Raw genomic sequence first — 16,304 nt, forward strand, 5'->3', positions numbered from 1 at the left:
TTTGGGTCATTCTACCATGTCACGCACACTTGTGCCTTGTGTTTTGCATTCCATTAATTTGACTAAATTTTGCCTAATCATTATTCCAGTTCTGCTGGCGCATCGTCTGCAGCTGTTCCAATGAATGTTGGCAGCATAGATGGGTCAAGTCATGGACAAGGCTCTAAAGCTGCTTCTCTCTCATGTGTTGGCTCTCAACAACCATGGACTTCCCTGAGCACAAGTGCTGTTGGCTCTGGTTCTTCAAGAGCTTCATGTAGACCCTGGGAGAGAGGGGATCTATTGAGGCGATTGGCTACATTTGTTCCTTCAAGTTGGCTTGGAAAGCCTCAGGTTTGATGTGCCTATGGTTTTAAATAGATATACATGTTGTAGTCACAGTTGTATATGATCTTCTTCTTTTATTTACTAGTGGTTAGCGAGTTATAGAGTCACTGATGATTCCTGCATTTGTAAATTATAACAATAGGCCTGGAGGAGAGGCAGTTATTTGTCTGATGTCTAAAAATGCAGTGTTAAGTATTAATTATTAGCCCTGAGGCAGTTTGCGTCTATGCTTATGAATTATACGAAGAGTGTCTAAATGAAAGAATCGATATGTAAGATTTATTCATTTGTCATTTGTTATCTATGAATAGGAATCTTGTTTATTTTTTATTCCTCTATATGTTATCTTTGCTACTATGACTGTTTTATAAGTAGAGATGAGGCAATCTGAAGGGATCACATGCCCCCTTTGGTTTCTTCCAGATCATCAATTCATTGGCTTGTGCTCAGAAAGGTTGGATGAGTGTTGGTGTAGACAAAGTTTCCTGTGAGTCATGTGGTGCTTGCCTGAATTTTACATCATCATCATCTTGGACATCAGCTGAAGGTTGGTGATTGCAAAGTTGTCAAGTAAACAACTGTAGCTAAATCTTTTATAATTTGCTTCCTAAAAATTGTGAAATTGCAACTCTTGTTCTGATATAGTCATTTGAAATATTGTTATATTGTTATATTGTCAGTTTGTCAAGGATACTTTATTTGAGAACTATGCTAAACAACATCTCTGTTTTTGCTAGTATTCATAATCTGTTTTTAACTTATTTTCTTATTGTAATTGCCAAAAGCTCAACGTGCCAGCGAATCCTTTGCCAGGCAACTGGATTTTGGGCACAAAGTGAATTGTGCCTGGAGAGGAAACAGCTGTCCAGAAAGCCTAGTACAGTTCCCTCCAACACCCCAATCTGCATTAATTGGTGGCTACAAGGATAGATGTGATGGACTTGTACAGTTTACCTGTCTCCCTGTTGTAGCAATCTCCGCAATTGAGTTGATGTGTGTTACTCGAGGTCCACAGATTGAGCGATTTTTGTCCCAGCTTCAGAATTTCGTGTCAGGAGAAGCAAACTTTAAACAGGAGATTATATCAGAGCTTGAAAACTCTCATGAGGAGGCACACTGCTTATTTTCTCGTGTAAGATGTTTATATTTTTTGTCTACTTGTAGCTGTCAAATTGATCCTTGAGTTACAACTATTATAAGCTAATATGCTTCTCTTTCTTCCTTTTGGCAGTCTCAAAAGCTTATAAGCCTTTGTGGTTGGGAACCCCGGTGGCTTTTAAATGTCCAGGATTGTGAAGAGCACTCTGCTCAATCCGAAAGGAATGGATATTCTTTTGGCAAGAATCAACTTCATCGTACTCAAGATCCAGGGCTGAAAGCAGTTTCTGCTTGTGCTAAAAGGGACGCCAGAAAGGGAAAGGCTTCTCTTAAGGAGTCTAGATTTGACTGTAGGTCCCCGTTGCTTGACTGTAGCTTATGTGGTGCTACTGTTAGAATTTTAGATTTCTTGACTGTTCCTCGTCCTGCTCGTTTTGCACCGAATGCCAACAGCATAGATATTCCTGATACCAGCAAAAAGGTAGGATTGACTCGTGGAGTGAGTGCAGCTAGTGGAATAAGCGGTTGGGTTGCAGCTGATGATGCCGAGAAAGATCAGGTCGAAGACCGTGATGAAGTTGCAACAACAAATGAGGGTAAACTGTTGGCAAACTCTGATTTGGATTTGAATCTTACTATGGCTGGAGGGTTTTCTTTTACTCCTTTTGGAAGGACAGCAACATCTGAAAATACTCATGATGAAGATATGGGAAGGGATTTGATGATTGGCCAGCCTTCAGGCAGTGAGATTGGTGACCGCGCAGCTTCATATGAATCACGAGGGCCAAGCTCTCGTAAGAGAAATCTTGAAAAAGGGGGAAGCTCAGATGACAGGCCAGTTCCCAGGTTGCAGCAGCAGGCTGATAGTGTTGAAGGAACTGTGATTGATCGTGATGGTGATGAAGTCACAGATGGTGGACAATATTCAGCTGGTCCCTCAAAACGTGCCCGTGACTCTGATATTTTTGACACACATTCTTCACCACATCAAAGAGACTCATCTGGTGCTGGTCCTAGTCATTCGATGGGTTTTGATGCTTATGCTTCTGGTGCTCGAGTTTCTTCATTGCATCAAGGTAATGACCGCATAATCGGAATCCAATCAGCTAGAGACTCAACCCGTGCATCATCTGTCATTGCAATGGATACAGTATGTCATAGTGTAAATGATGATTCTATGGAAAGTGTTGAAAATTATCCTGGAGACCTTGATGATGCCCACTTCCCCTCCTCTAGCACCCATGGCAATGTGGACATGAATGAAACATCAGAACTGAATAACAGCAATCTAGCTCAACAGAGTACTTGTTTTCAAACAGCAACTGAAGCTGTCCCTGGTGAAGTGGGTGTCAGTAGTACAAACTATGGGGAAGAACTTTTCAATGCAGAAACTGTGACTGCTCCAGCACGAGATGGAATCAGTTTTGGAATTAGTGGAGGCAGTGTTGGAATGTGTGCTAGTCATGAAGCTGAAATCCATGGAGCAGATATATCTGTGCACAGAGCTGATAGTGTTGTTGGCGAAATGGAGCATAGAGTAGAAGATGCTGAAAATCAGGGACAAACTGATGAATCTGTTCCTGATCCAGGTCTAATGGATGAGATTGTCCCTGATGATATTAACAGGGAAGGTCCTGTTGGAGATAGCCAGGAGATGATGTCTCACTCTGCAGGAAGGGCAGACAGTGGATCGAAAATTGGTTGTTCTACAAAGGCAGAATCTGTTGAAAGTGGTGAAAAGATTAGTCAAAACCGCAATGTACCACCTGCTACCAGTAGTCATCCATCTCATTCTTGCAATGCTAATATATATTCTGCTTGTGAAAATACCAAGGAAGAGATCATTAAGGATAGTAAATCATCATTCACCAACAAAAGTGGCCTCGAACCAGATTTTGCTTTAGCAAATGGGATAGGTAAGCTCTCTATTTCAATATTCTTGACTTGTTTTACTTGTTACCCTTCCCGAGTACATAAGTAGGTAGAATGTAGAGGTGAAATCACAAAGATGGATTGAAGATAGGTGGTGGTTACAGATGGACTCCAATGGAGACTTAAATGACTTAACAATTTCATTAACACTAAATCCATTTGTGTAATTTCATTACCTTTCCAAGGTTTTTACTAGTGTTCCCTTTAATTGCAGATGTGACATGATTTGCTTTTACTAATTTTACTAGATTTTACTGCTGTATTACCACTCCCAAACACTCCATATAAAACCTTCAAATGGTATCGCAAAACTTAAACTTTGTGCCCCTTTCTGTTTGTTGGGAGATAAAAGCGAGCCCTGATTTTGTAATTTTATTGTGTTTCTTGATTTGTTTTGATCTAGGGTACTTGTATCACACTAGTATTTGACCAAATTAACAGTATAAGTAGATGTTCATGGCTTAATGCTTCATTAAACACATCATCTCAGTCCAGTTTTTTTATTATTCCTTTTATTTTCTTTTCCTCCTTTATAAACCCTAAATTTCAATGATGGAAAAAAATGTTCGTATTGTAAAAATTGAATTTTCATTATAAAATTTAACAGACAATTGGTTACACTCTGACGTTTGACCGTTTGTTTCTGCTTGCTTGATCATTTGTGCTTGCCTGCATATGAGCTGTTGTGAACTCTGCCAATGTTTTGGTTGAAACCTTAACGAAAGGAGTTGTGTGGAATATGGTGTTGACTTGTTAATGTAGAATTTACAACTAGATAAAAACATCACTTCCTTAGAATTCCCCATTATGTGTCTCAAGGTTCTTCTATGCATCCAACCAAACATGTTCCTTAGTGGGGTGATGGATTTTCATACCATATCGGAAATGGATATTCTAATTCATTCCAAGGCCTTGTTGCAGCTCATCAATTAGTTGCTACATACTTTTGGGGGAAAGCCACTAACACTGCTAAATTATTTAGGGCCTCCAAAAGGTGAAAGTAATTATGAAGGTGGTGTAGAATTTGATCCTATTGCCCATCACAACCAATATTGCCCTTGGGTGAATGGCAATGTTGCTGCTGCTGGCTGTGCTAATTCTGTTCCAAGCACTAGCAGTGATGCAATTGCACTCTGCGGTTGGCAGCTGACATTAGATGCTTTGGATGCTTTGCGGTCTCTTGGGGACAATGCAATTCCAACTGTACAATCTGAGTCTGCTGCATCCCTTTACAAGGTAAGTCCCATTCGGCAATTGATTTTTTCCATTATCCCCTCCTAGTTATTTATTTATTTTGGATTGATAACTAAATTTCCAATTTTGGTAGAATGGAATGAATCTTATTCAGAATGGGCAGTTTGATTTTTCACTTTACTGTTTTTTAATTTCATGTTGGCAGATCAATACATACATACTTTCTTTTATCCTATTGCATAAATGCAATTTTTTTATTATTTGGTTCCTTTTCGTGTGCAAACTAAGCTATTTTAGACATGACTAGTTCACTGAATTATATCCAGATAATAGAATTTTTGTTGGATATAAAAGGATGGAAGAATTCTACATTGCTAGACATGCATATTCAATCATCAGTATGTTTATAGGAAAGTAGTTTTACAAAGGTAAAAACTCAAGTGCAATTGACTTCACGTGAAGTTGATAGCTGAGAGCCGTTAGATGATTTGACTGATTTGACTAAATTTTCATCTAACGGCTCTCAGCTATCAAATTCACGTGAAGTCGACTGCACCTGAGTTTCCACCTTTACAAAAATGATAGTAATTAATAGTGGAGAGTGAGATGACTCTGATCAAACTCTTGGCCAGTTACACATTAAGACTCATGTACTTGTTTCTGTAATGAATGACATGTTTCCGCCCTTGAATATCTTCCAGCAGAATGATCAGCAAGCACCTTCTCAAAAGCTCCTTCGCAACCACTCTATGAGCAGAAGTCATGGTCAACTCTGAGATTGGTGTGCTTTTTGATTATTTCCATTTGCTTGTAAGTGTTTCATTTTGCAGTCTATAAATATGGGATTTAGATCCTCTAAAGTTTGAATTTCACTTTAGAAAATAAAGTGTGATCTCTCACTATTGATTTCATAGGTGGGAGCAATAATAAATATGAAAGAGAAATTATTCAAGGGGAGAAGCTCACACTTTACTCTCTAAAGTAAAATTCAAACTTTAGAGGATCCAAATCCATAAATATGATATGCAAGTGTTTTACTGCACTTCTTAAGATGACATTATTCCCGACTATTTTGGGTGACCGAAACTTAATGCAGGATGTCAAGGCATGCTACTCTAGGTATATTTCAAAGTCTCTGGGTAGAGATTTACGAGGGTCTAGCAGACTTTTTGCTTTTTTTTTTTCTCTTTTGCTGTTTCTGTGCAAATAATCGTATACAGATAAATAGATAAATCGGTTGTTCAGCAGAACTTATAGATCTCGTGCATTAATCTGCATGGTTAATTAATTATGTAGAAGACTAAAGCTTTTATGGAACAACTTCAGTTTGCTTCGAGATTCCTAGTTAGAGGCATTTAAGTGTAAATACTGTGATGATGTATTTGCTTTTTATAATAGTTTTCTGTTATTTGTTCCTTTTATTTATAATTTGTATCACTGGTGCGGGATTAATGAATTAGTGCAACGAATAACAATCGCCGTTTCTGAAAGATTTTCCCATCTATAATATGGGCATTTTTGCTCTGTCAATGTCATCGTTCCATTTATCTACTGCGATGGATATGCATATCCAATTTTAAGCCGATCAATTGGGCATTCATCTGTAGTTGAACTGCAATTTAGTGGTTTTAAGTCTTCTGCATATCTCATTTAAGCTTTGATGTTTCGTGTTTAACCTTCATTGTTTTTTACTACCTTTGGTTGAAAAAAAATTGGGGAGGGGTGGGATTCATTTAGATAAATTATCCATCCATAATCAACTCATAATATTTGCATTGTTCGACAATTTTTGTGCACATGATGCATTAATTTACCATTTTATTCAATGACGTTTTGTGCTTATCTATGTCACGATAAATCCATTCGGGAAAAAGGGGTAAAAAACTGAGGAAAATAATGTTAGTTAGGATGCACTAAGGTGGTGTATATTTTAAGAGACTAGAAAAGGAACCCTTTAATGTTGTGTGAGTGTGGTGTGATTCTTAGGATTGGGGGTTATCTAAAATTATAAAAAAAAAATATTTAGTCTCCAAATTTTGCGTATGACCAAAAATGCCTCGTAAGTAGTATTTATTGAAACTTTTCTTCCAAAAGCAAGTGATCCAGTGTCGTTTTTGGGCTATTTGAGCGCCAAAACCAAAATGGCGTCGTTTTACAAATTCTAGCATGGCATTTGGTTGTCCATGTCAACACTTCATTAACATTTTTGTGCCGGAAAATTGTTATAATGATTAATGTGAGTCACGTTTACAAATTTTGGAGACTAAAGAAAGGCAAATGAAATTTCAGGGACTAAATTGAAACTCGCATATAAGTTTATGGACTAAATTAAATATTAACTCAAATGTTCATATTTATCTTGAATTAAACACAATACTAAGACATATTTCATTCATATACACTTTCTTTTTTCAAAGTTAGGAGTAAGACTTAAACTTGCGAGTTTTAGGTGAGTATGAGAATATTATATCATTTGAATTATAATTCGTTGACCAGTCATGTACACTTTACATCAAATAAATTACAGAGATTTAATTTAGTTTTAATCTTTCGGTCTCAATGTTTTAGTTTAAATTTTTTAGTTTGTGTGTTCCAATTTTAGTCTTTCTTCCAAATGGTGTAATACAGCTCTTTCCAGATTAGGAAAGAAAAATAGAATAATAGTAGAATTATTTTAAGGAAATGTTAAAGAGTCAAATGCTTTAATAAAAAAAAATGTGTGCGCAACTGTGAATTGTGATTTCCCGTATTTACTAGACTGGCAGAATCTCAAATTCTATGATACATTGAAATGATATGTGGCAATCTATTTTCAGCCAATCAAGTTTGAAAGTAATCTCCACGTGTCATCCCATAGTGGCATAATATTAGGATTTCATTGGAGATATTATTACAGGACAATCATCCCCCTTTCCACTTCCACCATACCATGTCAGGTGCTGCTAGGGCGGTTGGGGCGGTTGCTCTACACACTTCAATGTGCAGCTTCTCATCCTCCCATTCCCACAGACCATCAACAACTCCTTTCAATTCTCACCAATCTAACACAAACACTCATCTCACTAGCCTCCTCCAAACTCACCCACTTTACCCTCTAACCACTGCAAGGCTCTCCCTTCAATTCAAAGAGAAAATCCTCTGCCTTGAGATCATGGGCGTTGATGCTGGCAAAGCATTGTCCCAGAACCCTGCTCTAACCACAGCTTCAATGGAATCCATTCAATCCATTATCTCCTTCCTTCTTTCCAAAGACATCCAGCACAAGGACATTCCTAGGATCATTTCCATGTGCCCCAAGATTCTCACCTCTGACATTAATTCTCAGCTTGACCCAGTTTTTGATTTTCTCTCACACGACCTCAAAGTCCCGGATCATAGCTTTAGGAAGGTTATCAATAAGTGTCCATACTTGCTCACCGCCAGTGTTGTAGATCAGCTTAAGCCAACTTTGTTTTATCTTAGAAGATTTGGCTTGAAGGACTTGAAGGCCCTGGCTTATCAAGAACCTGTTCTGTTGGTGTCTAGTGTTGAGAAATCCTTAATCCCTAAGCTGAGGTATTTGGAGAGTTTAGGATTCTCTAAGGATGAGGTTAAGGATATGGTCTTGAGATGTCCATCATTGCTCACTTTCAACATTGAAGTTAATTTTCGGCCCAAGTTTGAGTATCTTGTTGGGGAAATGGGGAAGAAACTGAAGGAGCTGAAAGAATTTCCCCAGTACTTTTCTTTTAGTTTGGAGAACAGGATAAAGCCTAGGCACATGGAGGTGTTGCAAAGTGGTATCAATTTGCCTTTGTCACTGATGCTTAAGAGCACTGATCAAGAGTTTAGGGAGCTGATAGAGCAGGGGGTGGGTGACATTCACTGATGAGAGTATTATTTTCTGTGTATATGTATGTACATGAATTCAGTGCCAAGTTTGGATCTTATTTTGTTTATATATACCTAACATTCTATGCAATATATTTCTAATTCTTTAGTGTAGGTTCCTTGGCATTCTAGAGCAAATCTTTGTTTGCCCGTATCAGAGGTTCACCAAAACTGATGAAATGTAATCTTCCAGACAGCAAGATAATAATGTAATTGTAATTCTGTATGTTTCAATTGAACTTGCAAAGACGAGCAAACTTTTTCCTTACTCTAACAGCATCTAATAATGTCACATTTTTAAACAGAAACTGAATCTTGGTTCCATGTCATCATATACAAATCATATACTAAGATCAATCAAATAACTTCCTATTAAATACATCATAAGTAACACCTAAAAGGGATCAAACAGCAACTAATACAGACATAAATAACAAAATAGTCCTCGGTTAATCATTTGTACAAAGGAGCAGATGCTTTCAAAATTCAAATTTCATGTGTATCTACTGCATGCCAACAAAAACCTTCCATTATTCCAAATTTCTAGCTTGGGGTTTGCCAAAACTGAGTGATCAGCAATTTCAATCATCTGCCTCTTAAAAATGAAACATCCATAGATATGAATGCTGCCCATGCATCCTGTTCCAAAATAGATAATGTTAACTTGGTATCGTTCCTCAGTCTATACATTAGTGTGCAAAGAAACATAATGGCAGAACCTATCTATATGTGATATATAGTTCACACACCTGAAGAATGGAGAAAACCTTCTCTGCTACATACTTCTGCAAGACTGTGGCTCCTCTTTGCTGAAGTTTGTCAGGATGCAGGCATAACCTTGCTTTCTGATAAGCCTTCTTCACCTTTGAGCTTTCTATTAGACTCATAAGAGGAACAGCATACCAGCCACTCTCAGGCCATAGAACCTAGCAATTGAAACATATAACCATGTAAGTTCTTCGTCTACCCGTGCATGCTAATGGTTTAAACAGCTCCAAAAGATTTAAGCAAATAAAATTTTACATGATGCAGTGTTGAAAGGAGTAGCCGGATGTCAGTTTCTTTGCCGGATGACCACAACCTTATGTCTCTGTCTAACTTCTCTGTTTCCGTCAGTGGTTTCTGTAGAAAAAGTGGAACTATTATATTTACTGGGTAGTGTTTGGAAATTTAACTGCTTCAACAAACACCAAATGTTAATTTCGGACAGAATGCATGTTGCAACTTGCAACAACTCATTTCTATTAACATAAACTCCTTTTTAGTTATTGCAATTGGATTATACACATCATTCTAGTTGAATAGATTCTACCGTTTATTTTCTTGGCCAAGTTATTTTGTCAACTAGTAAAATGATCAAGTCCAAATGTAAATTAGTATGATCAATGTAATATATATTACCTTGGGAGATTCAACTATTTCGATTTCATCATCATGGCATTCAAAGCTTCCTGCATTATATAGTCAGATACAAATAATAAGTGTCTGCTTTTGTCTGTTCCAGTGTATCCAAATGAGGATATTGTATGAAAAAGCGAAATATTCAGTTAGTGAAGACAATGAATCACCTTTTGTTTTAGCAGTTTGTTCATTGCTATCATTTTTACTGCTTGATCCTTCATCAGAGCTCCCTGATTGAAACTTCTCTTTGGCCCATGCAATTGCTTCATCTATGGCTGATGCTTCACAATCTTCCCTCCTGAGATTGGAGTTGAGCTCTATGACATAGGAGCTCATAACTTCATCTTCGTCCTCATCATAGTCGTCATCATCATCCTCTATAGTTTGTTGTTTAAGCACACCATCATGAACTGAATATTTTGCTTCAGACTCTTGACGGAGTGAAGAGACAACAGAAATAGGGGAATTGAGCTCCCAATCATCGGTAAATCCTTTGACGCTTTGATATGAATCATATTCAAAGCTGATGGTTTCTGGAGATGTGACTCTTCTTGAGGATCCTAAATTTGAGCTTTTGAAGATTTCTTTGAATTCATTATCAGGAAATTGAAATTCAACTGACTGAGAATCGCATGGAGAAGTTGGTACCCCATGGTTATCCGGGTATTCCTCAGGCATCATAGAGGATGAGTCCCATCTCCATGGAACACTGATTGGCCTGTAAAAATCACTGTAGAACCCTCAGATTCAAAATCCTTGTTACCGTATTGCCAAAATTTCACAAATTATGTTCATCTTGCAAAACAAAATAACATAACTTGCATTAAGGTTTACTTATTTTTTTATTAGATATCGTAAAAATTATTTATAACAGCATCTTCACTTAAATAAATAAAGAGAAGCATAATTTACAACACTTGTATGTATACCTTTTCTTAATACGAAAAGAATATTAAAAAAAAGTAGCACTATAACATTCTTCTCAAATAAATTCACATATTATTATACATTACTGTAAAATAAATTTAAGTATCCGAATATTTTCTGGCGAGGATGTAACCAGGTTACATTCTCAAACAATTTAACTGCATAGTAGAGTAACATAGTCAAATATATTCAGCATAATCACCAGTATACCTAACGTATTCACACAAAAGATTTATCTTGTGCTTGTATAAGACTAAGTTATAAACATTTAACAAAAGAAATAATCATAGTTAACTGTGCATGATGAAATTGAATCAAAAAAATAATCATTTAATTAAAAATAATGAACATAATCCTCTATTCCTCTGTATACCTATTGAATTGAACATCCTACATATCTATTGTTCACATTGTTTACTATTTTTATTGTCTTCCTATTCTTTTCTAACTGGTAATCACCATTCACAAAGGCCATACACGTCAAAACAGTGGAACAAGCAAAAAAATTGTTTCCGTTACAGGCTACGTACCTCAGCTTTGAAGCTAAACCAGACAGTGCCACGTCATCTCCGATCGCCGGCCGGCGAGGGCTCAGCTCCTCCGAGCTCAGCACCGACGACGATGTCCCCTTCGATTGCGATCTTGACCGTTCCCTCGATCTCCGTTCGTCGTCTGAGCCAAATATGTCGCTGTAAAACCCGTTGTTCCTCGCCGATGGAATCCTGAACACAGGCAGGTTCCGACCACATCTCGTTGCCGGAGAAACGAACTCCGGCGGCCTGAAAACCTCCTCGTAGAACGAGCTTCCGGAGTTGGAGTATTTGTGCGCAAGGAGTGTCCTCGGCGGGCCGCCGAAGACGTCAGCGAAGTCTTCGGCGGCGTCCACCGCAGGTTCGGAGCCGGAGAATATGGAGCGGCGCCTCCACCTGTCCTCCACCGATCTCCGTCGAGGGAGACCCCGCATTATCCCCGTACCAATTCTGCATGATTCGTCCATTTTTTCCTACGACGTTCACCGGTTCTCTTACCGGATATTGACCGGAAAAAGAAAACACAGAGCAAAGCTTATGCTAAGCTTTACTTTCTATCTAGCCATGTGATAAGGAGTATTATTATGAGGAGTGCTAGAGGCAGCAACTTTTGTGATTTGTAGCCATCAAATAGTTATCAATGATAATTTTAATGGTATGAGATTGGTGTGAGATTTCATCCAATGGTTCACTTTTATTTGTTGATTATATGTTAGCTAGAATTTGATAAAATTGCTGATTTCTTAGACTTTTCCTATTATTATTATTATTAAAGAAAATTGAAAATTGTCATTGATTGACTTTCACTCTCTTTTGCTTCAATCTCACTTTTTCAACTAGAATTCATCATTCACTTTATATAATAAATTTTCACGAGTAAGGTTATTTGTATAGTGATGATTAATTAGACGTTAAGAAGTTTTTTTTTTTACTGAAATGGTTAGATGAATGTGAATTTTTGTTGAATTAAATTAATTATTTTATCTGCATTATGAAGTAAGCATGATACTCAGAGTTATGATTTCATCACATTTGTGTCATATTATTTTTGCTTTAATTAATTTGTGAGAAGGGGGTTAAGTGATAATTGAAGGAAAATGTATGTTTATGGTGGAATTGTATTGAAGTCCCCACAGACATAATCATGAGTTGTGTGTTCCCTTTTCCTTCCTTTTGCACCATGCTTTTGATTCTCTTTTAATTTTTCCTGTGGGTCATGGGACTTTCTGTTAAGCTCTTGTTTGTCTTCATGCACCGAATTAATCATGCCATGATTTTGGTATGCATGGATTTTTCAATTTTTCCTACTTAGGGAAAAACGAGCTAATAAGAAGATAAAAAATTAAATAAGATCAGCATGCATGGATTAAGTTAAGTATCCTAATATTGATGTCACAGAATAATTATTGCTTTTAATTGTCAGAAAATGTGGAGTTGTGTGTATGGCTGAAGAAGAAAAAGTTAACAAAAGGTTACGTTGGCCATGGGATAAGGAGGGTTTGACACCTCATAGGGGACAAGGCATGCGTTAAATTGATTTTCAAATCAAACTTATTCCAATTAGTGACCGTAATCAATCACTTTTTGAGGTCGGATTTATAGTCATCAACTAACGGTGTGCCCTTAATGATTCTCTATATGTATTATATGTCTTCATTTTTCAACAATTTCCTTTTATCTTTCTCTATTTGTATCCCTTCTGGAGTGTTCATCAGAAGATTCAGGATCCTCAATGTTTATTATATATTGCTTAGGATTGATATAACATATACTAACGTGTGCTTAATAGTATAATAAAATTATTGTTAATTATTTGATTTTCAGGTGAAGTAATTTGTAAGTTATTATTATCTATTCAATATTGGCCTTATATATTTGATGAGGATGTGGTCCAAAAGCACAATCCAATCAGCTACGGATTAACTTTATTATATTATATATAGCTATGGGTGGGAGACAAAACAGAACATTATGTCTTATTAAACACTAGATGATGTAGGATAATCATAGATCAATGCGATTAGTTCTCTCTGACTTGGTCATCATTTATTTGTATAATAATGATCTTGTCAATGTAGCCTAAGTGCTCATTATACATATATAAAGCTATTAGGTAATATTATACAGCGCAAGCTACACAGTTGGTGTTCATATTATATTACTATGGATATGGAGTATGGGCACTTATTATACAAAAACATTTTTTTCATTTCTTTGAATATTTGTATAATGAATAAAGTATATTTTTTGTTTTAATTTTGTTTCAAAGGTTTTTTAATTACATTAAAGAGGAGTGTTAGAGACCAGCAAATTTTGTGATTTGTAGCTATTAATTAGTTATTATTGGTGTTTTTAATTATGTGAGATTTCATTTAATGATGTGAGATTACTCATTTTTTTACTGGTTAAGTACTGACCAAATTTTAATAAAAGTGTTGGCCCGTAATTTTTCTCTATATTAAATATATTTCTCACGGTTAATTTTTTAAAAAATTTAACATTAACTAAATAACAGTTTTACAAAAACTAACAAATTTTAACATAAGCAAACCAGATATAGTTGTCATATATTATTACTGAATCGGTTCTAAATATTTTGAAAATTTAGTCATCAAGAATATATTTGATGTAAATAAAATTCTTTAATTTAAGGATTAAAAAAAATATTTTTTACTTTTGTATAATTTTTTATTTTTTACTTTTTATTAGTTATTTTAATATAAAAAATAAAAAATACTCAAATAAAGATAATCTACATAATATTATTCGTCCTTTTTGATATATGAGATAGAGATAAGAATAAGATAGATAATTGATATGTACAAGAAACGCTGCGCTGTTCCTACTTACTAGCCCAAAACATGACTAATCTATAATCCTCTAAGAAAATATGACTATGGTATAATAACATGTGAAAAATAACGTTGATGTGCAGTTTATGTATCATTTCCAGCTACATTTCTTGGATGAAGACTCTAAGTATGCGCATGAATGTTCGAAGAAGTTGAAGAAACTGACAAAAGAGCAGCTGTAGGTGCTTTTGCTATGGATCGGATCGGATTAAAATTATGCATTATTGTCCGAAGATGCTACACATCATATATGATAATATGAAGGTACAATATGCACGTTTTTAATTTGATCCCTAGCTAGCATAATATCTAATTCAACGGTTCCCTACCATATACTTTTCCTATCTAAAATCACACTATTTTGTTAGTTCTATTAACAAGCATACACGAGTCACGGTATTTATTAATTGCCGACGATAATTCACAACCATTCCGTGAATAATTGAATATACATCATGATCTGTCGGTATGGTTTATATATAAGATTATAGGAAGCTGTTGATGATTTAATTTGTTTCTAACTGAAGCATATATATAAGCATGTCACGGGGGAAACAATAATTAAGTACATATAGGATTAAAGAAAAATGTATAATTTACCTCATACTCATAGGATTGTGCATGAAGATGATCCATTATGAAACTTGGATTATTTATTTTGCAATAAATTAAGATGGTGATCGTTCTTAAATTCATGATGATTCTCACCGTAGAATAGTATATATACTGCTGTTTACGTAAGTATATATATATTGTGTTTATTAGTTGCGTCTCTTGTATTGACGTCACAGTTTTGAAGACATACAAATTAATACGATGGAGAGATTTTTCATCAAAAACTACTATGCACGTATATGCTATACTTTCTTATGTATTGATGATGATTCCTCAAAGTTAATAATAATAATCATAATAATAATAATAATGTAATTGGCAGTATTTAGACATTCACTCCTAAAATAAAAAATTGGCACATGTAATGAATTGAAGAAAGTAGAAATTAACGAGTGTAGCTAGGGCCGGGCATGGTGTTTTTCTTAAGGAAAAGTATAGGGTACCAACATATTATCTGCCAACTTCTGCCAATTCTTATTTATAATTGTGTTTAAGTGTGTTTGTGGATGTGTCTAATAATTAATATATTTTAAATAGATATATAAAGAGACACATCCAGAAAGTATATCTATAAAGACACTTTTATTAAACACAGCTATAAAAAAGACATTTTTATTAAACACATCCACGAACACACTTTCATGAAACACAATTATAAATAAGAGTTGGCAGAAATTGGTAGATATGATGTTGGTAACGTAGCGGAACCGTTTTCTTAATGGTGTGACCAATGATGAGAAAAGGCATAATGATGGGAGCTTACCCCGGAAGCAAAAACACGATAGACCGTTTGTTATGGCCCTTGCATGTGAAAAGTAACTACTATGCTATATGTACACTAAAATTAGTTATTAAAATCAGTCACTAATATAAAATATATGTTGAAATATATATACAAATTAAAAATAAATTAAACAATACATATATTTATGTAGAAATATATTAATGATTAATTTTAGTGACTAATTTTTGGTGTACCAATAATATTTTTGGAAAAGTGAAAAACCCTTTCTGATTCATGTCCTCCCTGGTTCGGTTCAAGTCAAACTAAGATTTCCATTCTTTCACTTGCGTGTATGTCTTTTCTTTTCTCTTAAATGATTGTTAAACTTTCAGCATGGTGCGTGGTTGCAACAAATTAAAGCAATAAAAGTAGCAGCTAAACAAAACATTTTCTGATGAATATATAAATATATATCTTCATTCAAATTGATCCCTACCACCACCTCCATATGTAGCTCATGATGATAATGCATCAAGGGCCAAAAGCTAGCTTTTTTCTCATCATATGTCATACTTTAAAGAGAATGCCATGCCATGCCAGCATATTTGTCCCACTATGCTTCCACCATATATAAATCATTATATGATAGTGGTGTACACCATATCATGATTGATCAGGCATGCATTCATTTACCCCTTTCATCCTCACCTTAGTTTTATTTCCTTTTTGACTCAGCTTATTATTATTGGTTTATTTAATTCCTATGGTGGGAAAAAAACACAATGCTTTCCTTCACCTTTGTTCCCCAAAAACTGGAAAATATATATAAGGAGT

General features: G+C 35.5%; 3 protein-coding genes across 7 annotated transcripts in view; 2 read left to right on the forward strand and 1 right to left on the reverse strand.

The window, feature by feature from the left end:
• LOC107632038 overlaps positions 1-5,976 on the forward strand; it is a gene marked incomplete at its 5' end in the record, with an annotated part of 6,667 nt that extends 691 nt beyond the window's left edge. Inside the window, 7 exon segments of one of the 4 annotated variants that reach the window (XM_016335669.2) lie at positions 90-333; positions 751-874; positions 1,113-1,459; positions 1,559-3,341; positions 4,340-4,593; positions 5,253-5,361; positions 5,648-5,976. In XM_016335669.2, coding sequence (XP_016191155.1) covers positions 90-333; positions 751-874; positions 1,113-1,459; positions 1,559-3,341; positions 4,340-4,593; positions 5,253-5,327 — 2,827 coding nt within the window. 4 annotated transcript variants of the gene reach the window in all.
• Positions 7,400-8,655, forward strand: LOC107632041 (transcription termination factor MTEF1, chloroplastic). The gene has a single exon (XM_016335675.2). It carries the CDS (start codon positions 7,481-7,483, stop codon positions 8,417-8,419), a length of 939 nt encoding a protein of 312 aa, XP_016191161.1. The 5' UTR covers positions 7,400-7,480; the 3' UTR covers positions 8,420-8,655.
• LOC107632039 lies at positions 8,656-11,850 on the reverse strand. Of its 2 annotated transcripts, none has more exons than XM_016335672.2 (6): positions 11,280-11,850; positions 9,990-10,540; positions 9,823-9,872; positions 9,445-9,543; positions 9,171-9,347; positions 8,656-9,060 (listed from the first exon to the last, which is right to left on the reverse strand). In XM_016335672.2, the coding sequence occupies exons 1-6, from the start codon at positions 11,744-11,746 to the stop codon at positions 9,007-9,009; spliced, it is 1,398 nt and encodes a 465-aa protein (XP_016191158.1). In that variant the 5' UTR covers positions 11,747-11,850; the 3' UTR covers positions 8,656-9,006. The 2 variants fall into 2 exon arrangements, with proteins under 2 accessions (XP_016191158.1, XP_016191157.1); XM_016335671.2 differs by having other exon boundaries at positions 9,990-10,552; positions 11,280-11,849.

This window comes from Arachis ipaensis, chromosome B03, assembly GCF_000816755.2.
Source record: "Arachis ipaensis cultivar K30076 chromosome B03, Araip1.1, whole genome shotgun sequence".
In the NCBI taxonomy this organism is placed as follows: domain Eukaryota; kingdom Viridiplantae; phylum Streptophyta; class Magnoliopsida; order Fabales; family Fabaceae; genus Arachis; species Arachis ipaensis.

Coding starts and splice junctions, on each gene's coding strand:
- LOC107632039 (XM_016335671.2), bottom strand. CDS start 11,746: ATGGACGAATCATGCAGAATTGGTACGGGGATAATGCGGGGTCTCCCT. Junction 9,873..9,989: donor ACAAACTGCTAAAACAAAAG/GTGATTCATTGT, acceptor TATATAATGCAG/GAAGCTTTGAATGCCATGAT. Junction 9,544..9,822: donor AAATAGTTGAATCTCCCAAG/GTAATATATATT, acceptor CTTTTTCTACAG/AAACCACTGACGGAAACAGA.
- LOC107632041 (XM_016335675.2), top strand. CDS start 7,481: ATGTCAGGTGCTGCTAGGGCGGTTGGGGCGGTTGCTCTACACACTTCA.